We start from the raw sequence: 26,485 nt of genomic DNA, 5'->3' as shown, positions 1-26,485 counted from the left end.
GTTCATATTTACAAAAAACTCTAAAACTACTGCAGCTTAGCTAGAGGCTCAGCTCGTTCACCCCAGTGGGGCCTCTTTAATATAATAATCAGGCTGATTAGGTACAAAATATGAACGTCTGTAAGCAGCATGGCTGACATGTTCCAAAGTGCTGAACAATAAAAACATGTAAACAATAAATTATTAATACAGTGGCAACAACATTATAAAAGTCACAGTAAAAACCAACCACTTCAATCAAAGGCCAGAGAAAAGGTGAGTCTTCAGGCAAGATTTAAACACAAGAAGAGTCAGTTTGTTTTACATTTGTAGGCAGCTCATTCCTCAACCTGGGACACAAAACGAACAGTGTTGAAGCGTTCCAGTAAAATGTTCTTGTTCTCATAAAGTGAACTAAGTGGTCAACTGTGAAAGTTCCAACATGCCTGTCCTCATGGTGACCTCTGACCTTTTACTCTGTTAACTTCCAGTCTGTCTGACCTAAACTTTTTGATCACTAACTTTTATTTTACTGATGGAAGCTGCAGCTTCTGTGCTGAACAACATCTCCAATGTATCCTCTTAGATGTCGTTATGAGTGGAGGTATCAGTGAGCACGCACCAGCAGGCTGTGTTCATGAAGTTGCTGCATTCCACTGCATCGCGTGTAGTACTATACTGTTCCACTAGGGGCAAACTAGATCACTCAGCCCAGATAGAGAGCCGGGTTTTGGGTACAACCAAAACAAACATGGTGTCAAGACATCAGTAGCTGGTTAATTTTTAGATCATGGCAGAAAAAGTCATTGTCTCAGCTGCTGGACGACTGAGGAAGACTACCGCTCTCTGACCAACTACAAAGCTTTCAGCCAGTTTGTCAGACCCCTCATTGCAGCCAAGAACCCTAAGATTGCAGTTTCTAAGATGATGATGGTTCTGGGAGCCAAGTGGCGCAAGTTCAGCACCAACAACCCTCTGAGAGATGCCGCTGCCGCCATCGCCGCCCTGGCCACCGCCAACGTCTCTGCTGCTGTGGACAACATGGTGGCAGAGGTGGCCCTGCTGCCCACCCCTGAGCCCGTGCAGACCCCTGCACCTCCCCTCCACAAGGCCAAGACCAAGGAAGGCAAAGGACCCAATGGTCGCAGAAGGTCCAAGCCTACACCGAAGCCTCAAGAGAAGAAGAATAACACCAAAACAAAGAAGGTTGCACCTTTTAAAAATCAAACTCGGAGGCTTCAGCAGAAAGAGGAAACGCTCGTCGAGCGAGGAGGACGAGCCGGACGTGGACAGCAACTTTGAGAATGGGAGCATCAACAGCATCTCGGTGTCGGAGAGCTCGAACAGTCGCAGCAGCCGCAAGAAGAAGGCCCTGAAGAACAAAACCCAAAAGAAGAAAGAAGCACAAGATGGCAACGGGTACGAGACAGACCACCAGGACTACTGTGAGGTGTGTCAGCAGGGTGGAGAGATCATCCTGTGTGACACCAGCCCTAGAGCGTACCACATGGTCTGTCTGGATCCCGGAAAAGGAGAAGGCGCCCGAGGGCACCTGGAGCTGCCCGCACCGCGAGAAAGAGGGCATCCAGTGGGAAGCTAGAGAGGATGCCTGAGAAGGGGAGGAAGACAACAGCGACGTGGGAGATATGGAGGAGGACGATCACCACATGGAGCTCTGCAGGATTTGTAAAGACGGAGGAGAGCTCCTCTGCTGCGACTTGTGTCCCTCGTCCTACCACATCCACTGTCTCAACCCCCCACCGAGATCCCCAACGGAGAGTGGATGTGCCCCCGCTGCACGTGTCCAGCTTTAAAAGGGAAAGTGCAGAAGATCCTAACGTGGAGGTGGGGGGATGCCCCTCCCCACACCCGTCCCCCCGCACTCTAGACCTCGCGACTGACGCTCCCGATCCCGCTCCTCTTGCAGGGTGCTCCGAGAGGGAGTACTTTGCCAAATGGTGCAACTTGTCATACTGGCATTGCTCCTGGGTCAGCGAGCTCCAGCTGGAGATGCACTGCCAGGTGATGTTCAGGAATTACCAGAGGAAGACCGACATGGACGAGCCGCCACCCGTCAACTTCGGTGACGGAGAGGAGGACAAGTGCGTGAAGCGGAAGCACAAAGATCCCACGTTTGTTCAGCTGGAGGAGAAATACCTCCGCTTCAGGATCAAGATGGAGTGGCTGATGATCCACCGCATCCTGAACCACAGCGTGGACCAGAAGAACAATATTCACTACCTGATCAAGTGGAGAGAGCTGCTGTACGACCAGGCCACCTGGTAGTCCGAGGACATGGACATACCCGATTTTGACACCTACGAGCAGCAGTACCGGAACCACAGAGAGCTGATGATCAGAGAGGATGGGAGACCAGGCAGGAAGATCAAGGTGAAGGGGAGGGTAAAGTGACCGGAGAGGCGTCCCGAGAACCCGGTGATCAATCCGACAATGAAGTTTGAGCTCGAGCCGGACTACCTGGACAGCACCAGGGGCACGGTGCACCCCTGCTGCTGCTCACTGGAACTCCTCTGCAGAACAACCTGGAGGAGCTTTTCCACCTGCTCAACTTCCTCACGCCCGAGAGGTTCAACAAGCTGGAGGTTTTCCTGGAGGAGTTCGCCGACATCGCTAAAGAGGACCAGATCAAGAAGCTGCACGACATGCTGGGTCCTCACATGCTCAGGAGGCTGAAGGCCGGCATCTTCAAGCACATGCCCTCCAAGACCGAGTTGATCGTCCGCGTGGAGCTCAGCCCCATGCAGAAGAAATATTATAAATTCATCCTGACAAAAAACTTTGTTGCTCTCAACACGAAAGGAGGAGGAAACCAGGTCTCGCTGCTGAACGTCGTCATGGATCTCGAAAAATGCTACAACCACCCCTACCTCTTCCCCGGTGCTGCTATAGAAGCGCCAAAGATGCCCAAGGGGATGTACGATGGAAAAGCCCTCACAAAGGCTTCTGGGAAACTGCTGTTCCTGCAGAAGATGATGAGGAAGCTGAAGGAGGGAGGACGCCGAGTTCTTTTTTCCTCTCAGATGACCAAGATGTTGGATCTTCTGAAGGATTTCCTGGAACACGAAGGGTACAAATACGAGCAGATTGATGGGGGGTCACAGGAGGGATGAGACAGGAAGCTATCGATCGGTTCAACTTTCCTGGAGCTCAGCAGTTTGCCTTCCTTCTGTCGATGAGAGCCGGAGGTTTGGGCATCAACCTGGCCACGGCCGACACCGTCATCATTTACGACTCCGACTGGAATCCTCACAACGACATCCAGGCCTTCAGCAGAGCTCACCGTATCGGTCAGAACGAAAAGGTGATGATCTACCGATTTGTCACCAAGTCATCGGTGGAGGAGAAGATCACGCAGGTCACCAAGAAGAAGAGAATGCTGACTCACCTGGTGGTCCAACCTGGTCTCCGATCCAAAATCGGCTCCATGTCCAAACAGGAGCTGGACGACATTCTCAAGTTTGGGATGGAAGCGCTCTTCAAGGACGAGGGAGAAGGTGAGACAAAGGAGGACAGCAGCATCATCCACTACAATGACTAAGCCATCGATCGGCTGCTGGACAGGAATCAGGATGCCCGGACGACACGGAGCTGCAGAGCATGAATGAGTACCTGAGCTCCTTCAAAGTGGCTCAGTAGGTGGTGAAGGATGAGGAGGAGGAGGAGGAGGAGGAGGAGCAGTGGGAGATCATCAAACAGGAGGAGAGCCTGGATCCGGACTACTGGGAGAAGCTGCTGCGGCACCATTATGAGCAGCAGCAGGAGGATGTGGCCCGAAACCTGGGAAAGGGCAAACGGGTCCGGAAGCAGGTCAACTACAACAATGGCTCGCAGGAAGACCAAGCTGATTGGCAGGACGATCAGTCCGATGGCCAATCGGATTACTCCGTGGCGTCTGAGGAGGTAAAAAGGTGGAGGAGTTTGAGCACGTGAAAGGCCAGTGCTCCATGCCCTTGATGGCCGACCTGGAGGAGAACAAGCGGGCTGCGGCTCAGCCCGACTCACCGGGGAAGACCCCGTCCACCGGCACCCCGGCAGACATGCAGCCCAATACCCCCACTCCCGCTGATGACTCAAAGAATGACGAAGCAACAAAAGACAGAGAGAAGGAGGCGAAGAAGGAGGCGGAGGCAGAGAAGAACGGAAAATATCCAGTCAAAAGTAACGAGGTCATCGCCATTCCGGACGATGACGAGAAGAGTCCGGTGGAGCAGAAGAACAGGGATGAGCCGATGGAGACGGACAAACCGAGCAACGGAGAAGCAGAAAGCATGAAGGAGGGAGAGGCTGAGAAGAAGACTCCAGACGGAAGAGAGGAAAACAAATCAGAGGCAAATACGGAGGGGTCAGAATTCAAGAAGGAAGACTCGGTGGTCAAAGAAGAAAAGAAGGAAGAAAAGACAGAAAAGATGGACACCAGTCCTGCTGCAGAGGACAAGAAAGATGTGGAGGATAAAGATGCTTTAAAGCCAGAGGAGGTGACCAAGCTGCAGAACGGAGACAGCGGAAAAGAGGGTGGAGCTTTGGCTCCTTCTTCCTCCGCAGCCAGCAGCGTCAGCGAGGAGAAGGAGAGCCAAAACCCAGTTCATGTTTAACACCGCAGACGGAGGATTCAAAGAGCTCCACTCCCTGTGGCAGAATGAGGAGCGCGCCGCCATGGTTACCAAGAAAACCAACGAGATCTGGCACCGTCGCCACGACTACTGGCTGCTGGCCGGCATCATCCAACACTGCTACGATCGCTGGGAGGACATCCAGAATGACGTGAGGTTCGCCATCCTCAACGAGCCCTTTAAAGGAGATATGAACCGGGGCAACTTTCTAGAAATCAAAAACAAGTTTCTCGCCTGAACATTCAAGCTGTTGGAACAGGCCCTAGTGATCGAGGAGCAGCTGCGCCGCGCTGCCTACCTCAACATGTCGGAGGACCCGTCACACCCCTCCATGGCTCTCAACACCCGCTTCAGCGAGGTGGAGTGTTTGGCCGAGTCCCACCAGCACCTCAGCAAGGAGTCCATGTCGGGGAACAAGCCGGCCAACGGCGTCCTGAACAAAGTGCTGAAGCAATTTGAGGAGCTGCAGAGTGATATGAAGGCGGACGTGACCCGTCTCCCAGCAACCATCGCCCGGATACCGCCGGTCGCCGTACAACTCCAAATGTCTGAGAGGAACATCCTGAGCCGCCTAGTGAGCCGAGGGCTGGACACTCAGCCGCAGACACAGCAGAAGTCGCAGCAGTAGATTGAAAATTGTCTCATACCTCAAGAACCACCCCCTGCCTCACGTCAACATTCCTGATTGATGCACAGCAGAATGACGGACGGCGCAGCGCGTCCAAGCTTGAATCTGTAACGGATTGAAATGACTGTTTTCCACCAAAAGTCATTTTCCCCTCTCCTCTGACACAGAACTAGTCTGCATGAGATATGACCTCAAGGTCTCATGCATTTGCTATAAACTGCTTCTTTCCAGCTCAAGAGAAGAATGAAGAATGGACTCTCTCCTTTTAATAAATAACTAATAAACTAATAATTAATAAAATAACTTTTTATTTTTAATAAAGCTAATCAAACAAAGTGTTAGTCAATAAATAAGATGTGACCAATCTGTAAATTAATATATTAATTACTTTATTATAATCCTATAGAATATAATTAGTAATATGACTTTAAATGTGTCCACTAGGACTGATCTCGCGTAGCGTTAAGAGACGACACATTGCTTTCACTGATCCAATCAGAATTTGCCAGATCTGACGGAGGCGTGGTTTTGGTGGTGTTTGGTAAATCTGTCATCTTTTCATTCGACCGTAAACCAAAACATCCGAAGTATAAAACTATGCCCACGCCATCTTTAACTCCAGTTCAAAGCGTTCTAGAGAAGTTGTCGGAGTGGCCAATTCGTAACTTTCCTCTTCAGCTGAAAGAACCAACGACAAGCTGGATAAAATCTGTTGCTGTTCCACCTGCTGCAACAGTTCCTTTCAGAATAAAAGCGGAACCATCACGGCCCAGTTTATGGTCTCGCTAGAAGCCAACAAAACTGTTGTGAGCCGGAAGTATCTCAAGAAAAATGTGAAGGAGGATAAAGATGCTTTAAAGCCAGAGGAGGTGACCAAGCTGCAGAACGGAGACAGCGGAAAAGAGGGCGGAGCTTTGGCTCCTGATACGTCCGCAGCCAACAGCGTCAGCTAGGAGAAGGAGAGCCAAAACCGCTGCTGTTTCTAAAGGATTCGGCTCCATAAAGGTCAAGCTGGACCTTTACACCTCCTGATCTAGACGGGGACTTCCGCTAAGGGTAGGTAGACTGACAGAATGGCGTTGAATGTATTTATGAATCTCCTAACCAAAGCTCAGCGCAAAGACATCACCTTCACTTCCCATCAGAACTAATCGTTTCTTCGGATTTGCTGGTTCTGAGCAACATTCCACATCACACCATTCTCCGTCTGATTCACCTTAGTTACACCATACATTTAGTGTTAAAGTTAGTCTAGTTTAATTAGTTTAGTAATAAATATTTAAACTTTTAAAACTTGACTCTCTCTTCTGTTGTCTCTGAATTAATACGAGGTTGTTATCTAATCCCTGCAATAAAAAGTTCCAATCTTCTGGTTAAACAGTACCCAACAGATCCATAAGGTGATTTCATATTTACTATGGATTCTTACAGTATATCTTATGGCTCATTAAATAACATGTCAATTAAATTCATTAAAAAGCCACGCCCTGTTCACTTTTCACCACCAAAACAGACTTCAGGAGGATCAGAACTCCCCCCTCCCAAATTTTACAAGGCTGTGGACAATGAAGCTTTTTTATTTTTCCCCCTTTTTTGAATTTCTGTATTAATATTATTGATATAATGGTATTATGATGTTTTTTGGGACCTAAATAAAAAAAAATTTAAAAAAAGGGCTGCATGGTGGCGCAGTTGTTAGCACTGTTGCCTCGCAGCACGAAGGTTGCAGGTTCGAAACTCGGCTGCAGCCTTTCTGCGTGGAGTTGCGTGTTCTCCCCATGCATGCGTGGGTTTCCTCCGGGTACTCCGGTTTCCCCCACAGATCACAACATGCCCTATAGGTTATAAATTGTAAGTCGCTTTGGATAAAAGCGTCTGCTAAATAAATAAACATAAACATAAACATGAAAGAAGACAGCAGCGGTATCGTAGATAGTATGAAAGACCTTTAAATCAGAAACGGGGTCTACAAGGTTAGTGAGTCTCGCTCATTTTGTCAACACCACCTACTGGTTACTGTATATTGCAGCGTTCAGATGTGTTACGTTAAATTTGGGGGACGCGCACAATTTCAAGTTGACTTCAGATCAACTTCAAATCAATGCAAGTTACGCATGGCAGCCATTTTAAACGTGCATACGCGTCATCAAACAGCAAATATATTCCAGCCCTTAAACCCCATTGATGTTGCCTGCAGTTCCACTTTATGACGATAGGGGGAGACAATACGTTTACTGATGAAGGCCGTCACTGAGCTGTCCTCCTCCACAGCTATAATGAGGACAACTGAGAATGAATCACCAAAAACATAAAATGTTTAAATAGGTGAAAAACAGAATAAAATGATAGACACTAATCTAACTAATAAAGTCATTTATATTATTTATCAGGAGGAACTATATTTTTGGGTGAATGATTTCTTTAGCAGGGCGCTGCCTCACCTGCCCTGATGAACCAACCACACCTGAACAGAATCTTGATGATGTGACGACACCTGAAAGTAGAAATGAAGAAGCAGACTGGATGTGTCCTCATCCTCCTGCCTGATTCAATAAAGATGAAATGAAATGAAAAGAATGAGTGTAAACTGAGCAGGAAGGTGACGACCACAGGACAGGACTTTAGAGACGCTCCATTCAAATGTTGGACTGTTCCTTTCTCAGTGTAGAACAACGTGTGTGAGAACCATGTCATGTCCATGTTTACATGCTGAAAGAGACTGATGTCTGACACCCCCCCTCCCCCCCCTTCAGGGTGGAGCCTGCTGGAGTCCGATGGTTGACACCAGGTCTGAGGAAGTGTAAGTGTGTTTGGATTTGATTCATGCAACCATCTTCACACTGTCACCTCACTCATTCATGAGTCATCATCAAAGTGTCAATAAATGATCAATAACTGCAGCTGGATTGTGTTTGTTCTCTCCATCAGATTCCTGTCAGCTCTCCATCGACACAAACACAGTAAACAGATACCTCAGACTGTCTGACAACAACAGGAAGGTGACACGTGTGGAGGAGGTTCAGTCATATCCTGATCATCCAGACAGGTTTGAGTACTCGCCTCAGCTGCTGTGTGGACCTGGTCTGACTGGTCGCTGTTACTGGGAGGTTGAGTGGAGAGGAGAAGTTTCTATATCAGTGAGTTACAGAAGAATCAGGAGGAAAGGAGTCAGTAGAGACTGTCGGTTAGGAGGGAATGATCATTCCTGGAGTCTGAGCTGCTCTGATGATGGTTACTCTGTCTGGTACAATGACAGAAAAACACCCATCTCCTCCTCCTCCTCTGTCTCTAACAGAGCAGCAGTCTATGTGGACTGTCCTGCTGGCATTCTGTCCTTCTACAGAGTCTCCTCCGACTCACTGATCCACCTCTACACCTTCAACACCACATTCACTGAACCTCTTTATGCTGGATTTAGGATCTGGTCTCCTACTTCTGGTTCTGTGTTACTGTATACAGCTTGATGTGACGAGTGTCCTCCTGTCAGAGAAGCACTCTCACTTAGTGCGTTTACACGCACATCAGAAAACTGAAGTTTTACCCTAAAAAAGACTCACTTCAGTTTTTTTATTGCATGTAAACGCATTAGTCTGGCTGATGGTGAACTGGTTCTAATCAAGCTGAAGCACCCAGATAATGAGGAAGTAATCTGATTACACCCTGCATGTAAACAGGTCAGTCGAACTGAACCAGTAGGACACTCCCATTCCGGAAGTGACGAGATCGCGGAAGCAGCTTCTCTATCAAGACCATCGTCACAAAGCAACACGTCTAACACCATAAAACAGGACAGTGCGTACCAAATAAATGGTCTGGATTTGTATAGAGCATTCTTAGGGTTCTACAACCCCCCCAAGGAGCTTCACAACACAACCGGTCGTTCACCCATTCACACTCTGGTCGGGATGAGCTGCGATGTAGCCACAGCTGCCCTAGGGCGCACTGACAGAGGCGAGGCTGCCGAGCACTGGCATCACCGGTCCCTCTGACCACCACCAGCAGGCAAGGGGGGTTAAGTGTCTTGCCCAAGGACACAAAAGCAGCATTCTCTGGTCGGAGCTGTGCTGCAGCATTGTTGTTGTGTATTCCTTCAGCCATTGTGCATATCCTGTTTCAATTCCATCTGCTTCACTCTCACCAGCCTCTGTTTACTGCTCGTGATGCTAAAAGCTAACCGGAAGAATGCCGGCATGAAAAAGGGACCTGAAACCTGAAAACTAGTTGAACACCTATGAAAATTCAAAGGGTGTAACTGATGTTATTAAGTGTTCCAACAGGAAGTGACATCACTAAAGCCATTTGGCCTCAACAGTCTGCTTAGAAACATCCTGGACCTTCTGCTCATGTTGTTCATTAATGCTGTCGATCAGAAGCAGAAAAAAAGTCTCTGGAAAATATTTTAATATTAGATCAGAATAAAATAAAAATAGAATTATGTTTAGAGTTTTTATTCATTTGTTGCTTTTTGTATTTTTGCAATTTAAAAAAGTTGAATAAATGATTGAATCCATCTTCTGTAAATATTTTATCTACAATTCGCACAATCTCCAGAGTTGACTACGGCAAGCCCTAAGGCTCAAAAATGCAGCGTATGTGTCTGAGGCTTTGGGGAGAACTGGTTTTCCCTCAAGTCAAATATCAAATGACTGAGACGTCACCTGATGCTCCTGAAACAATAAACACAAGTTGTAACTCAGGCTTTGCTGTCTTTACTCTGTCAGAAATTAGCTCAAGGTCAACGGAGAACCTAAATGTGTTTTGGGGGCTTTGATGTTGTTGTTTGGATTTTGGGCTCTTTTTATGGTCAGATAAAGACTCAAATGGAGATTTCTCTTTTTCTCAGCCTTCATCAACCTTTCTGTCATCTGCTCCATCCCATGTTTTGGTCTGATTGTGTCTTTACGTAGAAATAAAAGAGAAAAGAGCAAAACACAACAGGCTGTTAAGAGACACCAGGATGAAGACAAAACGGTGCTAATGAGATCATTTCATCAGAGCAGAATGACACACACAGCCTCAACAACTGCTTTGATCTATGAATGAATGCCGTTTAGTGAGAGGACACCTCAGGAACCTTCTAGAAGCTCCTGTGAGAAGATCACATAGAAGTTGTTGCCTTTTGTCTTAAACATGTCAGAAGCTTTAAAAAGGCAGAATTTCTGCTTTGTTCCAGTTTTTTCTCTGATCAGGTCTTTATTTTGGACCTCATGGGTCTGATTTTCTCTCCTGTCCTTCTAGAAATCTGATCTGGATTCTTTCTGTAACTCAGACTTTACTGAAGCGATTGTCCTGTTGGATTCTGGGTTAGACGACTGCAGCGCTCTAGACTTTGCTTTAAATCAGTCAGATCTCCATCACCTGTAGATGACCCAGAATGCAGCAGCTCACCTGTAGACAGGTAGGAGACAGCGCCACCACATCACTCCTGTATGGCCTCTTTACACTGGCTTCCTGTTAGTTTCATCCTTCAGTTCAGGAGGTTTTAAGACTCTTCAAGGAAATGAAATGTGTCTGATTAGCTGCAGCATCATGATCCAGTCAGAGCGCTGAGGTCAGCATCTCAGCAGCTTCTGGATGTCCCCACCATCAAATGAAACACAACAGCTGATGGAGCCTTTTGAGTAAATGCCTCTAAATTATGGGATGTTCTGCCTTTCCAGACCAGAGCAGAACCACTTTATGATTCATCAAACAAGCCAGAGGTGAAGAAACTAAAGCAGGTAAACATCTCAGCAGCTCTGCAGTCACAAGTTTAACTTTGATAAACCGTCCCAGTTTCCTAAAAGCAGTTCACACAACACCTCCACGCTGCTCCTGGTGTGCTTTTGTTGGTGTTCTGTGTGAAAGTCCAGAGGTGGAATGGGCTCTCCAAGCTGATCCTCCACTAATCCACCTGAGAGCCAACAGAGGTAGTCACAGAGCTGAGTAGGTGAGTGTGCAGTGGGAGACAGCAGGTGTAGTGTTGTAGGATTTTATTAGAGACTTATCACACTATGAGAAAACAGTCCTGGATTCAAGCTTTTAATTCTGACGACAATAAGAAGAAACAAAGCAGGAAGCATAAAGATCATTGCTAAGATCTAGAACCGACACTTAGTAGCAGAGTCAACGTTAATCTAAGTGAAACGATGACGCCTCATGAAACTAAACTAAAGAATAATAGAAAAGTCAAATAAAAATAAGTGAAACAAACATTGTAAGATATCTCCAACAAGCTGTAACAGCTGCTTTACCTAAAAGGACAACAGAACCCACTCAGGACACCTGAATGATGGATTACAACAGTGGTCTCTAACCTTTTATGGCCCGTGAGCTACTTTTACACAATATAAGAACCGAACAGCTACTGCCATACGATTCATTCACATTAATATTTTCCATGTGTGAATATGCTTATGTTAAAAATGCTATACTCACTATATTAACATGCATTGTATTCACAAGCAGATTTTTCTATACATCAATATTATAAAATAATTACAAGGAAAATAGTGACATCCTGAAAATCAAACAAAGCTTTTTATTTATTACCTTTTCAGATACTTTCAGACAATGAATATCTAATCTACTTCATGTGAATTATTTCACCTTTGGTTTTTCAGAATGGATCAGTAACAGAACTTTTTGAGCGCACAGGAAAAGCTAACCTGTTCCTGTTCAGTCGCTGACCCTGAGCCCTGCCCAGAACCTAAGCAGCCATGTCAGTTTTTCATAGTTTTTTTTCATAAATGAACAAATACAGAAATTATCAAATGCCTTTTAAATAGCATTTTATGTTATTTAAAAGGCATTTATTACAACATTTTTCAAGTAATTGTTTTGTTATGATTATTTTTTCCAAACAATGCAAAACTAATTGTCTCATAAAATGAATGAAGCTGAAGTTTTTTTAAAATAAAATACAAGCTAAATGTGATGAAAACACAAATTAAATAGTTTTAACTGGAGTGAAAAATGTAAAAAAGTAAAGAAAAAAGAAATCATTTCTTCCTGCATTCCTGATTTATTGAATAATTTTTATAGATTTTTTTGCTCATGAAAGTTAAGTTTTGCTTCACTGTTGAATAACTGCAGGTAAATTATGCTTAGCTGCATTTAATGCTGACAATATTAAGGTTGGAGATTTTGTTAAAGGTGTAGTTTGTTTTTTCTCCCCATGGGTCTGACGGCTGTGCACACAGAGCAGAGCAGAGCAGAGAGCGAGAGAGCGAGAGAGAGAGAGAGAGAGAGAGAGAGAGAGAGAGAGAGAGAGAGAGAGAGAGAGAGAGAGAGAGAGAGAGAGAGAGAGAGAGAGAGAGAGAGAGAGAGGCCCCAACCCCAGGCCTGGCTCCAGGGTGGGACCCCAGTAACCCTCCGGGCCGGGTACTCCAACTCTTGAATTTACATCCATGAAAGATCCTTTGAACCGTTCTTTGTCTCACCCTTCACCTAAGGCCAATTTGTCATGGGAGACCCTACCAGGGGCACAAAGTGCCCCAGACAACATAGCTCCTAGGATCATTAGGACACTCAAACTCCTCCACCACGATAAGGTGACGGTTCAAGGAGGCCAACATTTCTAATTATCCTTTTTTTGAATTGGTCTGAATTAGGCCCGAGAGCAAAAGCGCTACGAAGGCCTCTTGTTTTTCCTCCGTTTATTATTTATTATTCCGTGCCCCCTTTGAATGGCTTTTTGGGGACCTCATCATACCAATATTTGGCAAACTTGTCAGGCCTGGTGAAAATTTTGATATTTTAAAGGTGCCAAAAAAAATCACAAAGAAAATGGCTGAGTAGCACCCCCTACAATGTGAAAAATACCCCCCTCAATAAACCTTGTTTATCGCACAGTTATGAAATTTTGTACACTTGTAGTACTCAACAGTCAGCACAGAAAAGCCTCTTGCAACCATGGTCAGGCGTACCTCCCATTTCATCATTTCTAAAGATGTCGCCACGAAACTTCTGGTGGGTGATCATAGTCCAGCCCCCCAAAAAATCTGATGTGAAAATCTAGTGGGCGTGGCCTATGTTCTGGAATAGCTCCCCTTAGGAACATTAAAACTGTCAGCCCCAAGCCATGCTTTGACTGAGGATTACGAAATTTGGTACACTAATGTAGTGTCTCAGGACTTACAAAAAACTCTATTGAAGCCAAGGAGCATGGCCATTTTGGTCGAAGTACTCGATTTAGTGGTTTTCGCACACGTTGTTTGGAGAATGATGCCCCGTCGCCCTTTTCACCAATCACCTTCAAACTTCTGCTATATACTCTTAAGACATAGGGGGAAAATTCAATCATCGGATTTTAAATGAGTTGAAAGGTGTGGGCGTGGCTAAGCCTCAAACTTTGACCTTTTGCCATGCCACTCTTTATTTTCACAGCTCCCTATTGGACTCCTTTCACCTAATCACCAGCAATCTCTGGCAAATAGCAGTAGACAAGTTGCGGTCACTTGGTGTCCAGTGCTGGCAGGTTTAAAAAAAAGGCGGGGTTTTGGGGGCATGGCGAAGTTCGCCATCACGCCATGGAAATATGATTGCCTCTCATTTCCTCAGTTACTGTGACATCGCCATGAAATTTCTGGTGAGTGATCCTAGTCTGACCCCCAATAGAACTGGATGGGAGAAATTGGTGGGCAAGGCCTATTTTCTGAAATTGCGCCCCCTAGAATCATTAAAACTGTCAGCTCCACGCGATGCTTTCTTCGACGATTACGAAAATTGGTACACTAATGTAGTGTCTCAGGTCCTACACAAAAGTTTGTTGGAGCTAAGCTCAATATCGCACAGGAAGTCGGCCATTTTGGTCCAAGTACTCGATTTAGTGGTTCTCGCACACATAGAGGAAAAAATTCAACTGTCGGATTTTTCAAAAGTTTAACGGCGTGGGCATGGCTAAGCCTCAAACATTGGCCTTTCGCCATTACAATCTTTGACGTAATGACTCCCATGCACATGTTCAGATCTATATCATGGACTCTATGGACTCTCATGTGTCTGGGTTTTATGTGAAATGCCCATATTTGCCCATATAACTTGTAAGTCGCTTTGGACAAAAGCCTCTGCTAAATACATAAACATATTTGTCCCCTCTAATTTAGTCAACATGACACTAAGGTTGTGCACTGTCTTCATTATGCTGTAATGACCATTCAGTTCTGATAGCTTTCCAGAAAGGGAGGGGCGTTGATTCCATGGCGAATTCTGGTGTGACGCTGTGACCTTACGTTTGACTGTAACTTCCACAATTAGCCTCTGATCTGCACGAGACCGAACATGGCAATAAACAATCCTGCCCTTTAGCCAATGAGGCACAAACGGTTGGTGAACATTGTCTAATATCACCACAGCGCCCCCTACATACCTTTACAACTGTAATAACTCCTACAGACAAGGTCGCTACTGCACCAAACTTGCTACGTGTCATAACACAAAGGCACCCAACACAATCCTGTGGTAATTGGTTGATATCGCTTTAGCTCTGCCCCCTGACAGATATTAGGCCCTGAATAACACATGCATAATGCAATTCACACCAAACTACACGCAAATGATCATTGTCAACCTACAACCTGCTCCATGGGATATTTTCCAAAATTTGGGACAGCGCCCCCTAGATAAAATAAAACCTTTGTAACTTCTACAAGAAAGCTCCAAACTACATCAAACATGGTGGGAGTAATCACGCAACTGCATGTGCTCACTCGTTCAAATCACTTTAACTCCGCCCACTTACAGCCTTTTGGCTCTAGATGGCCCATGCAATGTTTGATTGATGCCAAATTAACAGAAAACCATCTTTGATGACAAAAGATGACCTTTATGGGATTTAGTTGTAAATGGTCACAGCGCCCCCTAGATATGTTCAAACTTTATTAGCTTCTAAAGACAAGGTCAGAATGGCATTATACTTGGCTTGTGTCATCACTAGGGATGGGTACCGAATTCGGTACTTTTTAAGGTACTGACCGAATTCCATAGTACCGACCGAGCACCGATTCACGTCATTTCAAACGGTGCCTCGTTTCGGTACCCGTCCATCATAACGAGAACTTGCCAAGACAGCTGCGCATGCGTAAGAGCGTTTTGTTGTCGCTCGCTGTGAACCAGTTGTAAACAGAGCAGCACGGGTAAAAAGAACGCAGGCTAAAGCTTGGGTCCACTTCACTAAATGTGATGGGTAACTGGGTGATGAAACCAGCAACAACGATCTAAGTGAGACATCCTCATCTTAATCTGCTCCGGTAGGTAAATATAATTAGCTTGATATGTTAGCTTCCGTTTCGCTAATGGTGCGTTTGCTTTCTCCTCGGAACTCCGATTTCCCGACTAGAAGAACTTGAACGCGCTCTAAAGTTTGGCTTCACTTTACTAAATGTGATGGGTGAAGACTAAACCAGTGATAACGAACTAAGTGTGAGGCATCATCGTTTTAATCTGCTCCAATAGCTAAATAAACTAAGATAACGTTAGCTTGATATCTTAGCTTCCATTGCTACCATTGTTATCAGCTAATGGTGCGTTCGCTTTCTCCTCGGAAATTCTAACTTGCCAGTAGGAAAAAGCAAATGAAAAAAGATGGCAAAAGGAATGAAGATACACAGTAAATTTAGTTCACAGCAAAGATGTTTGCTTCAGTTTAATTATCAGCTTATAAAACTACAAGGACGATGTTAAAATACAAACAGTTGTATGTTATTTATCGTGATATTTATCAAAAATTGTTATATATTGAGAAAAATATATATTTAATTATAAAAGAGAATTAAAATAATAAACAGTCAAAAGTATCGAAAATTGGTACCGTTAAGTACCGGTATCGAATTCGTAGGTACCGGGAATTAGTACCGGATCGATTCAAATGTCAAAGGTACCCATCCCTAGTCATCACGTGACTGCACCAAACACAATGATGTGGTTGTTGGTTCAAACCCCTTTAGCTCCACCCCCTTTCGGCTCTCTGGCTCTAGATAACACACACAACGTCTGATTGATGCCAAAATAACAGAAAACCATATCTTTCAACCAAAGCTGACCTCAAGGGGATTTTTCTGTAGTTGGTCACAGCGCCCCCTAGATAACTTTAACCTTCTATAACTTCAAAAAATGTGGTCAGAATAGCATTAAACTTGGTTTGTGTGATCACACCGCCAGTGTGGTAAAGATAGAGTATCTCCTAGTGGTGAGATGTGTAATTTAATGGTGGGCTCAGATGATATGCTGATTCAGGGTGAGGTGCGGACGAGGTGGCCTTTCGCGGTGTCTGGGGTCCATGGTCAACGTTTATGTTCCGCGGACGTGCCCGGGTGCCCCGGGCTGCCGGCCAGGCCGGAGCAGCGCAGAGCTGCGAAGGCCGAACAACGCTGCTTGCAGCTTTAATTGTTATTCTAATTTTCTGAGTTACTTAATTTTGGACTTTCACTGGTTATCAGTTATAATCCCATGTGATCTATTTTCAACAGTATGCCAGTTGTTGTAACCGGAGGCTGAACAGAAACGGGAATAGTTGCTCACTCTGCATTGAGTTTGGAGAGTGAGGAGACCCATCCAATATGGCGGAGACGCTGTTACGCTCTCCAGCACCCAATGGGGCATCTATGTATTCATGTCTATGGTGCAGAGCTTTAACCTAAAGAGGGCCCTACACCGGAAGTTTCAAGCTGAATCTTTAAATTTTAAAAAAGATGCACGAAAATGCAAATATAATGACCTCACTTGACTACAGCGTTTTTAGTCACTCGTTTATTCCATTTCTCAGTAAAAAAAAAAGTTTATTTGGGGTGAATTGCACTTTAAATACATGTGTTGTGTCCTTTGTAGACTCTCCTGTGACTGTTTAAATTTTTCTTATATCTAAATCTTTGTCCACATGGCTCACAGAAAAATGGTTTCTCTCCTGTGTGAACTCTCATATGTCTGTTTAATGTTGATTTATGTCTAAATCTTTGTTCACATACCTCACAGGCAAAGGGTTTCTCTCCTGTGTGGACTCTCATGTGAGTGTTTAAATTTGTCCTTTGATTAAAGCTTTTTTCACAGAGTTCACACGCAAAGGGTTTCTCTCCTTTGTGGACTCTCATGTGACTGTGTAAACTTTTCTTAAATCTAAATATTTGTCCACATGGCTCACATGCAAAGGGTTTGTTTCCTGTATGGACTCTCATGTGTCTGTTTAATGTTGATTTATGCCTAAATCTTTGTTTACAGAGTTCACATGCAAAGGGTTTATCTCCTGTATGGATTGTCATGTGTCTGTTTAATGTGTATTTATGCCTAAATCTTTGTTCACAGAGCTCACATGCAAAGGGTTTCTGTCCTGTGTGGACTCTCATGTGTCTGTTTAAATGTGTCTTTTGATTAAAGCTTTTTCCACAGAGCTCACATGCAAAGGGTTTACTTCCTGTATGGATTCTCATGTGACTGTTTAATGTGTATTTATGCCTAAATCTTTGTTTACAGACCTCACATGCAAAGGGTTTCTGTCCTGTGTGGACTCTCATGTGTCTGTTTAAATGTGTCTTTTGATTAAAGCTTTTTCCACAGAGTTCACACGTAAAAGGTTTCTGTGCTGTGTGGCCTCTCATGTGTCTGTTTAAATTTGTCCTTCGAGTAAAACTTTTTCCACAGAGTTCACAAGCAAATGGGTTCTCTCCTGTGTGGGCTCTTATGTGTCTGTTTAAACCTTTATTATGAATAAATATTATTCCACAAATGTCACAACTGATTGATTTTGGTTCTTTCTGGACTTTCCTGCATGAGTCCACAAGTTGCTTTATTCTAATGTTTTTCTTAGTAACCAGACATTCTGAAGATTTTATTGCTGAATGACTCGTCACTCTCGCATGTCTCTGGAGAGAACACTTGTGGAGAAACTTTTTACCACACCCAGGGCAGCTAAAGAATTCGTCGACACTCTTAACATCTGACTCACAAAACCTGCTCTCATTGCAGTCATTGTCTCCATCTCCAGTTTCAGGCCCAGAGTCTAATAACTCAATGTTTAGATTCATATCATCTTCACTAACTTCAGTCTCTGAAGAATCAGATATCTGTTCATTAGGGTTAAGAAATGGGTTCCTGCTAGATTCTGCTTCTCTACCAGTTTCTGCTGTTGTCTGGTCAGCTGAGCTGCTGGTTGGAACGTCTCTGTCTTCTATTTGCTGCTGATAGAGAAGCTGTGACAACAGAGGTTTGTCTTCATCATCCTCACTTTTTATAGAAACTGATGTGAATGGAAACCTGGCAGAATTAGCTTCTTCCTTCAAATGGAGCTGCTCTCCTTCCAGACTTGTCCAGATGTCCTCCTGTTCTTCTTTCATGTGGAACTGTTCTGGATCCTGCTGGTCCACACCAGCACTCTGATCTTCAAGAGCTTCTTCTTTAACCATCTGGTGAAAATCTGTGGGAAACAGGAACTAACTGAAATAACTTTTGAATTGAGTGACTTTTTCATCTGAGGTGAATGTATAAACATTTTTAAAGAATGTAGGATTACTAGAATTAATCAGATTTTTTAACACTTTGACAACCTCAACCTTTGGTAAAAGGCCTATATTTATATTATGCCTTCTAGGTTCTACAAACCCCCCACCCCCACATTCACATGTTGATTTTAAAGAGTTGTTACACACAGAACGTTATATAAATTGATAAAACTCCTTACTTGGGATATTCTGCACTCAAAGTAAATTTCCATGTCAACAGAATGCCATTGTCCTCTGAGGTAAGAAGAAGAAGAAAATATCATTTCTATAGCGCCTCTCAAGATAAAAATCATGAGGCGCTTCACAAAAACAAAAAAATGTAAAAATATAAAAAATGCATTTAGAAAATGTTTAAAAATATGTTTAAAATGAGCAAAAATAGACAATTGTGATTAAAAAAATGTTAAGAAAGAAAGAGAGTGAACAGGAAAGAGGGAAATCAGTAGATCCTGAGGAAGGTGGAATAGGTGGGGAGAGCAGAATAAAGAGAGTGGTGAAGAAGGTCATACAAAAGCCAGCTTGAACAGGTGAGTCTTCAGCTGCTTTTTAAAGGAGACCACTGAGTCCACTGATCTCAGGCTCAGGAGGAGAGAGTTCCAGAGTCTGGGGGCCACAGCAGCAAATGATCTGTCACCTTTGGTCTTTAGCCTGGTGCTGCACAACCAGTAGGCTTTGATCACTGGACCTCAGGGACCTGCTGGGGGTGTAGGGACTAAGAAGATCACCAATATAAGATGGTGCTTGTCCATGTAAGGCCCTATAGACCAGAACCAGGATCTTGAAATAAACCCTGAAGTTGATTGGCAGCCAGTGAAGCTGGAGGAGAAGCGGGTGATGTGGGTGTGTTTGGAGGACTTGGTCAGAAGCCGAGTACAGGCATTCTGAACCACCTGTAGACGGTTCAGGGAGGTTCTGCTCAGTCACGTGAAAAGAGAGTTACAGTAGTCTAAGCGTGGGGAGATGAAGGAGTAGACAACTGTCTCAAGTTGAGAGTGGGACAGAATGGGACTCAGCTTAGCAATGTTCCTGAGATGGAAGAAGGAAAAGCAAACAAGAGAACTGACGTGAGAATCCAGGGTGAGATCTGGGTCAAAGGTCACGCCAAGATTCCTGACAGAATGTTTGGTGTGAGAAGCAAGCTGACCAAGAGAGTCTCTGACTTTGGGAACCAGCTTGTCTGGGGCACAGATGAGGATCTCAGTCTTATCTTCATTCAGCTGAAGAAAGCTCCCAGCCATCCAGGTTTTGACAGAGTCTAAGCAGGTGTGTAACAGCTGCAGCTTAGACATCTCATGGGGCTTAAAGGAGATGTACAGCTGGATGTCATCTGCATAAAGATGGTAGGAGATTCCTTTGAAGGAGCTCAGGATGTGCTGAAGAGGAAGCAGATAGAGGAGGAACAGCAGAGGCCCCAGCACAGAACCTTGTGGGACACCATGGGTAAGGGAGGTGGTGGAGGACCTAAGCTTGGAGACGGCCACAGAAAAGGAGCGCTCAGAGAGATAAGAGGAGAACCACTCCAGAGCAGATCCGGATAGAGATACCCAGTCTCTCAGCCTCTCCAGTAGCAGGTGATGGTCAACAGTGTCAAAGGCTGCAGTCAGGTCCAACAGGACCAGAACAGAACAGTCCCCTGCATCACTGTGAGTCAGAAGGTCATTAGAGACCCTAAGAAGAGCTGTTTCAGTAGAATGAGCTCTACGAAAACCTGACTGGAAGCTATCATAGATGTTATGTTCATCAAGAGCAGCTGTGAGTTGTTTAGCCACAACGTTTTCCAAGATCTTGGAGATGGAGATGAACGGAAGTTTAGAGATGGGTCTGAAGCTGCTATGGAGAGAGGGGTCGAGACTCGGTTTTTTAAGAAGCGGGTGGATTACAGCGTTCTTAATGTAAGCAGGGACCTGACCAGAAACCAGAGAAGCATTAATTATAGAGAGCACGCTGGGACCGATGGACTGAAAAGCACTTTTAAACAAAGATGAGGGTAAGATGTCGAGGGGGCATGCAGAGGTCTTCATAGAGTTAACTAGTTTGGTTAACTCTGGTAAAGAAACAGGAGCAAAGCTATCTAGGATGATGGGCCTGGTTGGAGTCGGGAGAGGCAGCGATAAGGCTGAAGGAGAGATGCTAGATCTAACCTTATTGACTTTGTCCACAAAGAAAGACAGAAAGTTCTCACAGTCTGCAACAGAGTGGATGGAGGCTGTAGGAGAGGCAGGAGAGACGATGCTGCTGATGGTGTTAAACAACACCTTGGTGTTCCCTTTGCTCTGGGACACCAGGTTGGAGAAATAGGAAACCCTTGCATCTCTGACTGCAGAGTTAAAGGATGTCAGAAGATCCTTTAGGTGCAGCAGATGGACGTGGAGATGGGTTTTCTTCCACAAACGCTCAATTTTTCTGCATTGGCGCTTCAGGCTGCGAAGGCTATCATTAAACCAGGGAGTAGGGTTCACTGCAGGAACTGATCTGGTTCTGACTGGACAGATATTGTCCAGAATGGAGAGGCAGTGCTCGTTAAACTGAGAAGTTAAGGAATCTGGGTCGTTATCAGAAGAACAAGGTGGATCAAAAGCAGCAGAAAAATTTCTAACTTTGCTCTCATTAAGAAAACAAGAACTAACCATACGGCAAGCAGGAGGTGGGGACGCAGAAATTGACAAGTTAAAAAAAATGCAATGGTGATCTGAAATATAGATGTCCTCAGGACAAACACTGTCAGTATTTAGACTCAGGGTAAAAACAAGGTCCAGAGTGTGCCCCCTGGTGTGTGTGGGGCCAGAAACATGCTGGGTAAAGCTGAAGGAGTCCATCAGGTTGGAGAAATTCATGGCAAAGTGATCAGAGGGATCATCAACGTGGATGTTAAAGTCACCAACAATCACCAGTCTGGACAGCTTCACAGTGGAGGATAGAAAGGATAGAAAGTCGTTAAACTCCTGAAGGAAAGAACTGTTTGGACCAGGTGGACGATAAACCACAGCACAGTACAGGTGCTGGCCAGTAAATTAGAATATCATCAAAAGGTTGAAAATATTTCAGTAATTCCATTCAAAACGTGAAACTTGTACATTATATTCATGCAATGCACACAGACCAATGTATTTCCAATGTTCATTACATTTAAATTTGATATTCATAAGTGACAACTAATGAAAACTCCAAATTTGGTATCTCAAAAAATTAGAATATTCTGAAAAGGCTGAATATAGAAGACACCTGCTGCCACTCTAATCAGCTGATTTACTCAAAACACCTGCAAAGGCCTTTAAAAGGTCCCTCAGTCTTGTTTTGAAGGCACCACAATCATGGGGAAGACTTCTGACTTAACAGCTGTCCAAAAGACAATCATTGACACCTTGCACAAGGAGGGCAAGACACAAAAGGTGATTGCTAAAGAAGCTGGCTGTTCGCAGAGCTCTGTGTCCAAGCACATTAACAGACAGGCGAAGGGACGGAAAAAATGTGGTAGAAAAAAGTGTACAAGCTCTAGGGATAACCGCACCCTGCAGAGAATTGTGACGACAAACCCATTCAAAAATGTGGGGGAGATCCACAAAGAGTGGACTGCAGCTGGAGTCAGCACTTCAAGAACCACCACGAGGAGACTCATGAAAGACATGGGATTCAGGTGTCGCATTCCGTGTGTCAAGCCACTCTTGAACAAGAAACAGCGCAAGAAGCGTCTCGCCTGGGCCAAGGACAAAAAGGACTGGACTGATGCTGAGTGGTCCAAAGTTATGTTTTCTGAAGAAAGCAAGTTCTGCATTTCCTTTGGAAATCAAGGACCCAGAGTCTGGAGGAAGAGCGGAGAAGCACAGAATCTACGTTGCATGAGGTCCAGTGTAAAGTTTCCACCGTCAGTGATGGTGTGGGGTGCCATGTCATCTGCCGGTGTTGGCCCACTCTGTTTCCTGAGGTCCAGGGTCAATGCAGCCGTCTACCAGGAAGTTTTAGAGCACTTCATGCTTCCTGCTGCTGACCAACTTTATGGGGATGCAGACTTCACCTTTCAACAGGACTTGGCACCTGCACACAGTGCCAAAACCACCAGCACCTGGTTCAAGGACCATGGTATCCCTGTCCTTGATTGGCCAGCAAACTCGCCTGACCTTAACCCCATAGAAAATCTATGGGGTATTGTGAAGCGGAGGATGCAATACGCTAGACCCAACAATGCAGAGGAGCTGAAGACGACTATCAGAGCAACCTGGGCTCTCATAACACCTGAGCAGTGCCACAGACTGATCGAGTCCATGCCACGCCGCATTACTGCAGTTATTGAGGCAAAAGGAGCCCCGACTAAGTATTGAGTGCTATACATGCACATTCTTTTCATGTTCATTCTTTTCAGTTGGCCAACATTAGAGAAACAAACATTTTTTCATTGGCCTTTAGAATATTCTAATTTTCTGAGATACCAGATTTGATGTTTTCATTGGTTGTCACCTATAAATATCAAAATTAAACGTAATAAACATCGGAAATACATTGGTCTGTGTGCATTGCATGAATATAATGTACAAGTTTCACGTTTTGAATGGAATTACTGAAATATTTTCAACCTTTTGATGATATTCTAATTTACTGGCCAGCACCTGTAGAACAGGTCCTTATGCCCGACTTTAATCAGCTGCAGTTCAAAGGAAGCAAAGTGACCAGAGGTTGTAGAGCAACATGGAAGATGGTCTCTGAAAACAACAGCTAGGCCTCCACCACTACCAGAACCCCGGGGCTGGCTAAGAAAAGAATAACCACTCGGGCAGAGTTCAATCAGACCAGAATAATCAGATGTTTGCTGCCAACCTTCAGTCAGAAACAGAAAATCCAGGTTTTTAGAGAGAATTAGATCATTCAGCAGGAAGGACTTACTGTTAACAGAGCGGGTATTTAATAGAGCCATGCTGAGTAAGGTGGAGGAATCAGAAACTACAGAAACAGCTGGAGTTAGTGGACGTAAATTAGCAGGGTTAGATCCATGGTGTAAGCTCATGTTATTGACAGTGATAACTTTATTAGAAATGCATGTGCTTGTCATAAAATAAGAATAAAATGACAAAGTTGGTTTACTTCAAATTTTTGTTTCTTTTAATGTTGATGATTATAACTGATAACTAATGCCATCCATCCATCCATCCATCCATTTTCATCCGCTTATCCGGAGTCGGGTCGTGGGGGCAGTAGCCTAAGGTGAGAGGCCCAGACTTCCCTCTCCCCAGCCACTTGGGCCAGCTCCTCCGGGGGAATCCCAAGGCATTACCTGGCCAGGTGAGTGACATAGTCCCTCCACCGTGTCCTGAGTCTATCTTTAAGTCTCCTCCCGGTTGGTTGTGCCCGGAAAACCTCACCAGGGAAGCATCCAGGAGCTAGATGCCCGAGCCACCTCAACTTGCTCCTCTCGATGTGGAGGAGCAGCGGGTCTACTCCGAGCCCCTCCCAGATGACCGAGCTTCTCACCCTATCTCTAAGGGAGAGCCCAGCCACTCTTCTGAGAAAACTCATTTCGTCCGCTTGTATCCGCAATCTCGTTCTTTTGGCCACTACCCAAAGCTCATGACCATAGATGAGGGTAGGAACGTAGATCGACCAGGTAAATCGAGAGCTTCACCTTCCAACTCAGCTCTCTCTTCACCACGACAGACCGGTACAACACCCACATCACCGCAGATGCAGCACCAATCCGCCTATCGATCTCACTCTCCAGTTTTCCCTCACTCATGAACAAGGTCCTGAAATACTTAAACTCCTCCACTTGGGGTAGGACCTCATCCCTGACCCGGAGAAGGCATTCTACCCTTTTCCAAATCAAGACCATGGTCTCAGATTTAGAGGAGCTGATTGTCATCCCAGCTGCTTCACACTCGGCTGCGAACCGCTCCAGTGAAAGTTGAAGATCACGTTCTGATGAAAACAACAGGATCACATCATCTGCAAAAAGCAGAGACCTGATCCTCAGGCCACCAAAACGGATGCCCTCCACATCTTGGCTGTGCCTAGAAATCCTGTCCATAAAGGTTATGAACAGAATCGATGACAAAGGGCAGCCTTGGCGGAGTCCAACTTTCACTGGGAACGAGCCCGACTTACTGCTGGCAATGCGGGCCAAGCTCTGACACCGGTCATACAGGGACCTAACAGCCCGTATCAGAGGGCCTGGTACCACATACTCCCGGAGTACACCCCACAGGGCCCCCCGAGGGACGCAGTCAAATGCCTTCTCCAAATCCACAAAACACATGTAGACAGGTTGGGTAAATTCCCACACACCCTCCAGCAGGATCCCCTAAAGGTATAGAACTTGTCCAGTGTTCTATGGCCAGGACGAAAACCACATTGCTCCTCCTGAATCTGAGGTTCAACAATCCGACAGACCCTCCTCTCCAGAACCCCTGAATTGACCTTACCAGGAAGGTTCAGGAGTGTGATCCCCCTGCAGTTGGAACATACCCTGCGGTACCCCTTTTTAAATAAGGGAACCACCACCCCAGTCTACCAATCCAGTGGGACTGCCCCCAATGTCCACGCGATATTGCAGAGCCACGTCAGCCAACACAGCCCCACAACATCCATAGCCTTAAGGAACTCCGGGCAGATCTCATCCACCCCTGAAGCCTTGCCACATAGGAGCTTTTTTACCACCTCAGTAACCTCAGCACCAGAGATTTGAGAGCCCAACTCAAAATCCCCAGACTCTGCTTCCTCACTGGAAGACGTGTTGGTGGGATTGAGGAGGTCTTCGAAGCATCTGCCCACTAGGGCTGGGGGTAAACGATTATTTTTAAAACGATTATTCTGACGATTATTTTATCGAATAGTCGACTATTCTAATGACTATTTAGAAAATTAATCTAATGAATATTTTTCTATTGCACAATTAACAAAAACCAGAAAATCTCAAATAAATTCCTCAAAAAAAAAAAGATAAATTCTTACTGTAAGAGAATAAACACTACAGGCCTTCCATTTTGTATAACACTGCTTTTATTGTGTTGCGGTTGGTTATGTTCTGGTGATGTGTAGAACTTGGGAGTGCAGGCTGCTGCCTGAGAGGTGGTTGGAGATGGAGTGTCTCCATGCTGCTTTGTTTTGGTCACTTATGAGCGTGAGGCGAGTGGTGTTACGACGCTTCCTGGGGAGTTTGGCTCGTGTGCAAAAAGGAAGGGACAATAACGGGATTTAAAAGTTAAAATGATGATCAGGTTTATTTACAACTACAAAAAAATCATAAATCTTTCCAGGTTGGGAATAATAAAACTAATTCTGCCTGTGGGGAATTAAAACAAAGTACAAATAACTAGGGATGTCCCACTGGGCAAAGACTACTGGGTTCTGGACCAAAATAAGGATCTCCAAAAGTCCAAACTCTAAACTGGGCGGTTAAACCAAACTCAAGGTGATATTTTACACTAAACCGAAAACCCACAACACTCTAAATGTAATAAAAGGGAGATCTGCACCACAAAAAAGATGAACTCTAAACCAAAACGTAACAGCTTATCCCAACGCAAGAAGCTGTTAGCGAAGATGCTAACAGTAGCTTTACCAGCATTAAGTTCAAGTTACCAAGTTTAAATAAAACAAAAACACCCAGCAGCAAACAGACCAGCATGGAGGAGAGACTGCTACCACCAAAACAGCTCTCCTAATGTCTGAAAGAAGCTCCTTAATGAAGGGAGAAACGCTCCCGGTGATGTCCTACATCTGTGGTAGAGACGAAGCAGCGCATCTGACCCCAGAAGTTGTTGTCCGTTGCCGGGAGTCGAAGGCGGACAACA

At 45.0% G+C, this 26,485-nt stretch overlaps 2 protein-coding genes and 1 pseudogene across 13 annotated transcripts in view; 2 read left to right on the top strand and 1 right to left on the bottom strand.

The window, feature by feature from the left end:
* The window catches only part of LOC107396890 (NLR family CARD domain-containing protein 3), a 44,742-nt gene extending 34,808 nt beyond the window's left edge, over window positions 1–9,934 (top strand). For 7 of the 8 annotated variants that reach the window (XM_070544228.1, XM_070544226.1, XM_070544233.1 and 4 more), the window contains 2 exons: window positions 7,992–8,038; window positions 8,167–9,934. In XM_070544228.1, the coding sequence (XP_070400329.1) occupies window positions 7,992–8,038; window positions 8,167–8,702 (583 nt within the window). In that variant the 3' untranslated portion in view covers window positions 8,703–9,934. The remainder of the gene's footprint in view (window positions 1–7,991; window positions 8,039–8,166) is intronic. The other variant, XM_070544232.1, reaches the window with a different exon arrangement.
* Window positions 422–7,985, top strand: LOC139062704 (chromodomain-helicase-DNA-binding protein 4 pseudogene; annotated as a pseudogene).
* Window positions 9,935–11,193: 1,259 nt separating the features above from the next.
* The window catches only part of LOC107396891 (gastrula zinc finger protein XlCGF57.1-like), a 51,993-nt gene continuing 36,701 nt past the window's right edge, over window positions 11,194–26,485 (bottom strand). For all 5 annotated transcript variants that reach the window (XM_070544236.1, XM_070544235.1, XM_070544237.1 and 2 more), the window contains one exon: window positions 11,194–18,622. In XM_070544236.1, the coding sequence (XP_070400337.1) occupies window positions 17,016–18,622 (1,607 nt within the window). In that variant the 3' untranslated portion in view covers window positions 11,194–17,015. The remainder of the gene's footprint in view (window positions 18,623–26,485) is intronic.

The sequence above is a fragment of the Nothobranchius furzeri genome, chromosome 14 (assembly GCF_043380555.1).
Source record: "Nothobranchius furzeri strain GRZ-AD chromosome 14, NfurGRZ-RIMD1, whole genome shotgun sequence".
In the NCBI taxonomy this organism is placed as follows: domain Eukaryota; kingdom Metazoa; phylum Chordata; class Actinopteri; order Cyprinodontiformes; family Nothobranchiidae; genus Nothobranchius; species Nothobranchius furzeri.
The sequence above is the reverse complement of the archived record's forward strand: the minus strand, read 5'-3'. Positions and strand labels throughout refer to the sequence as shown.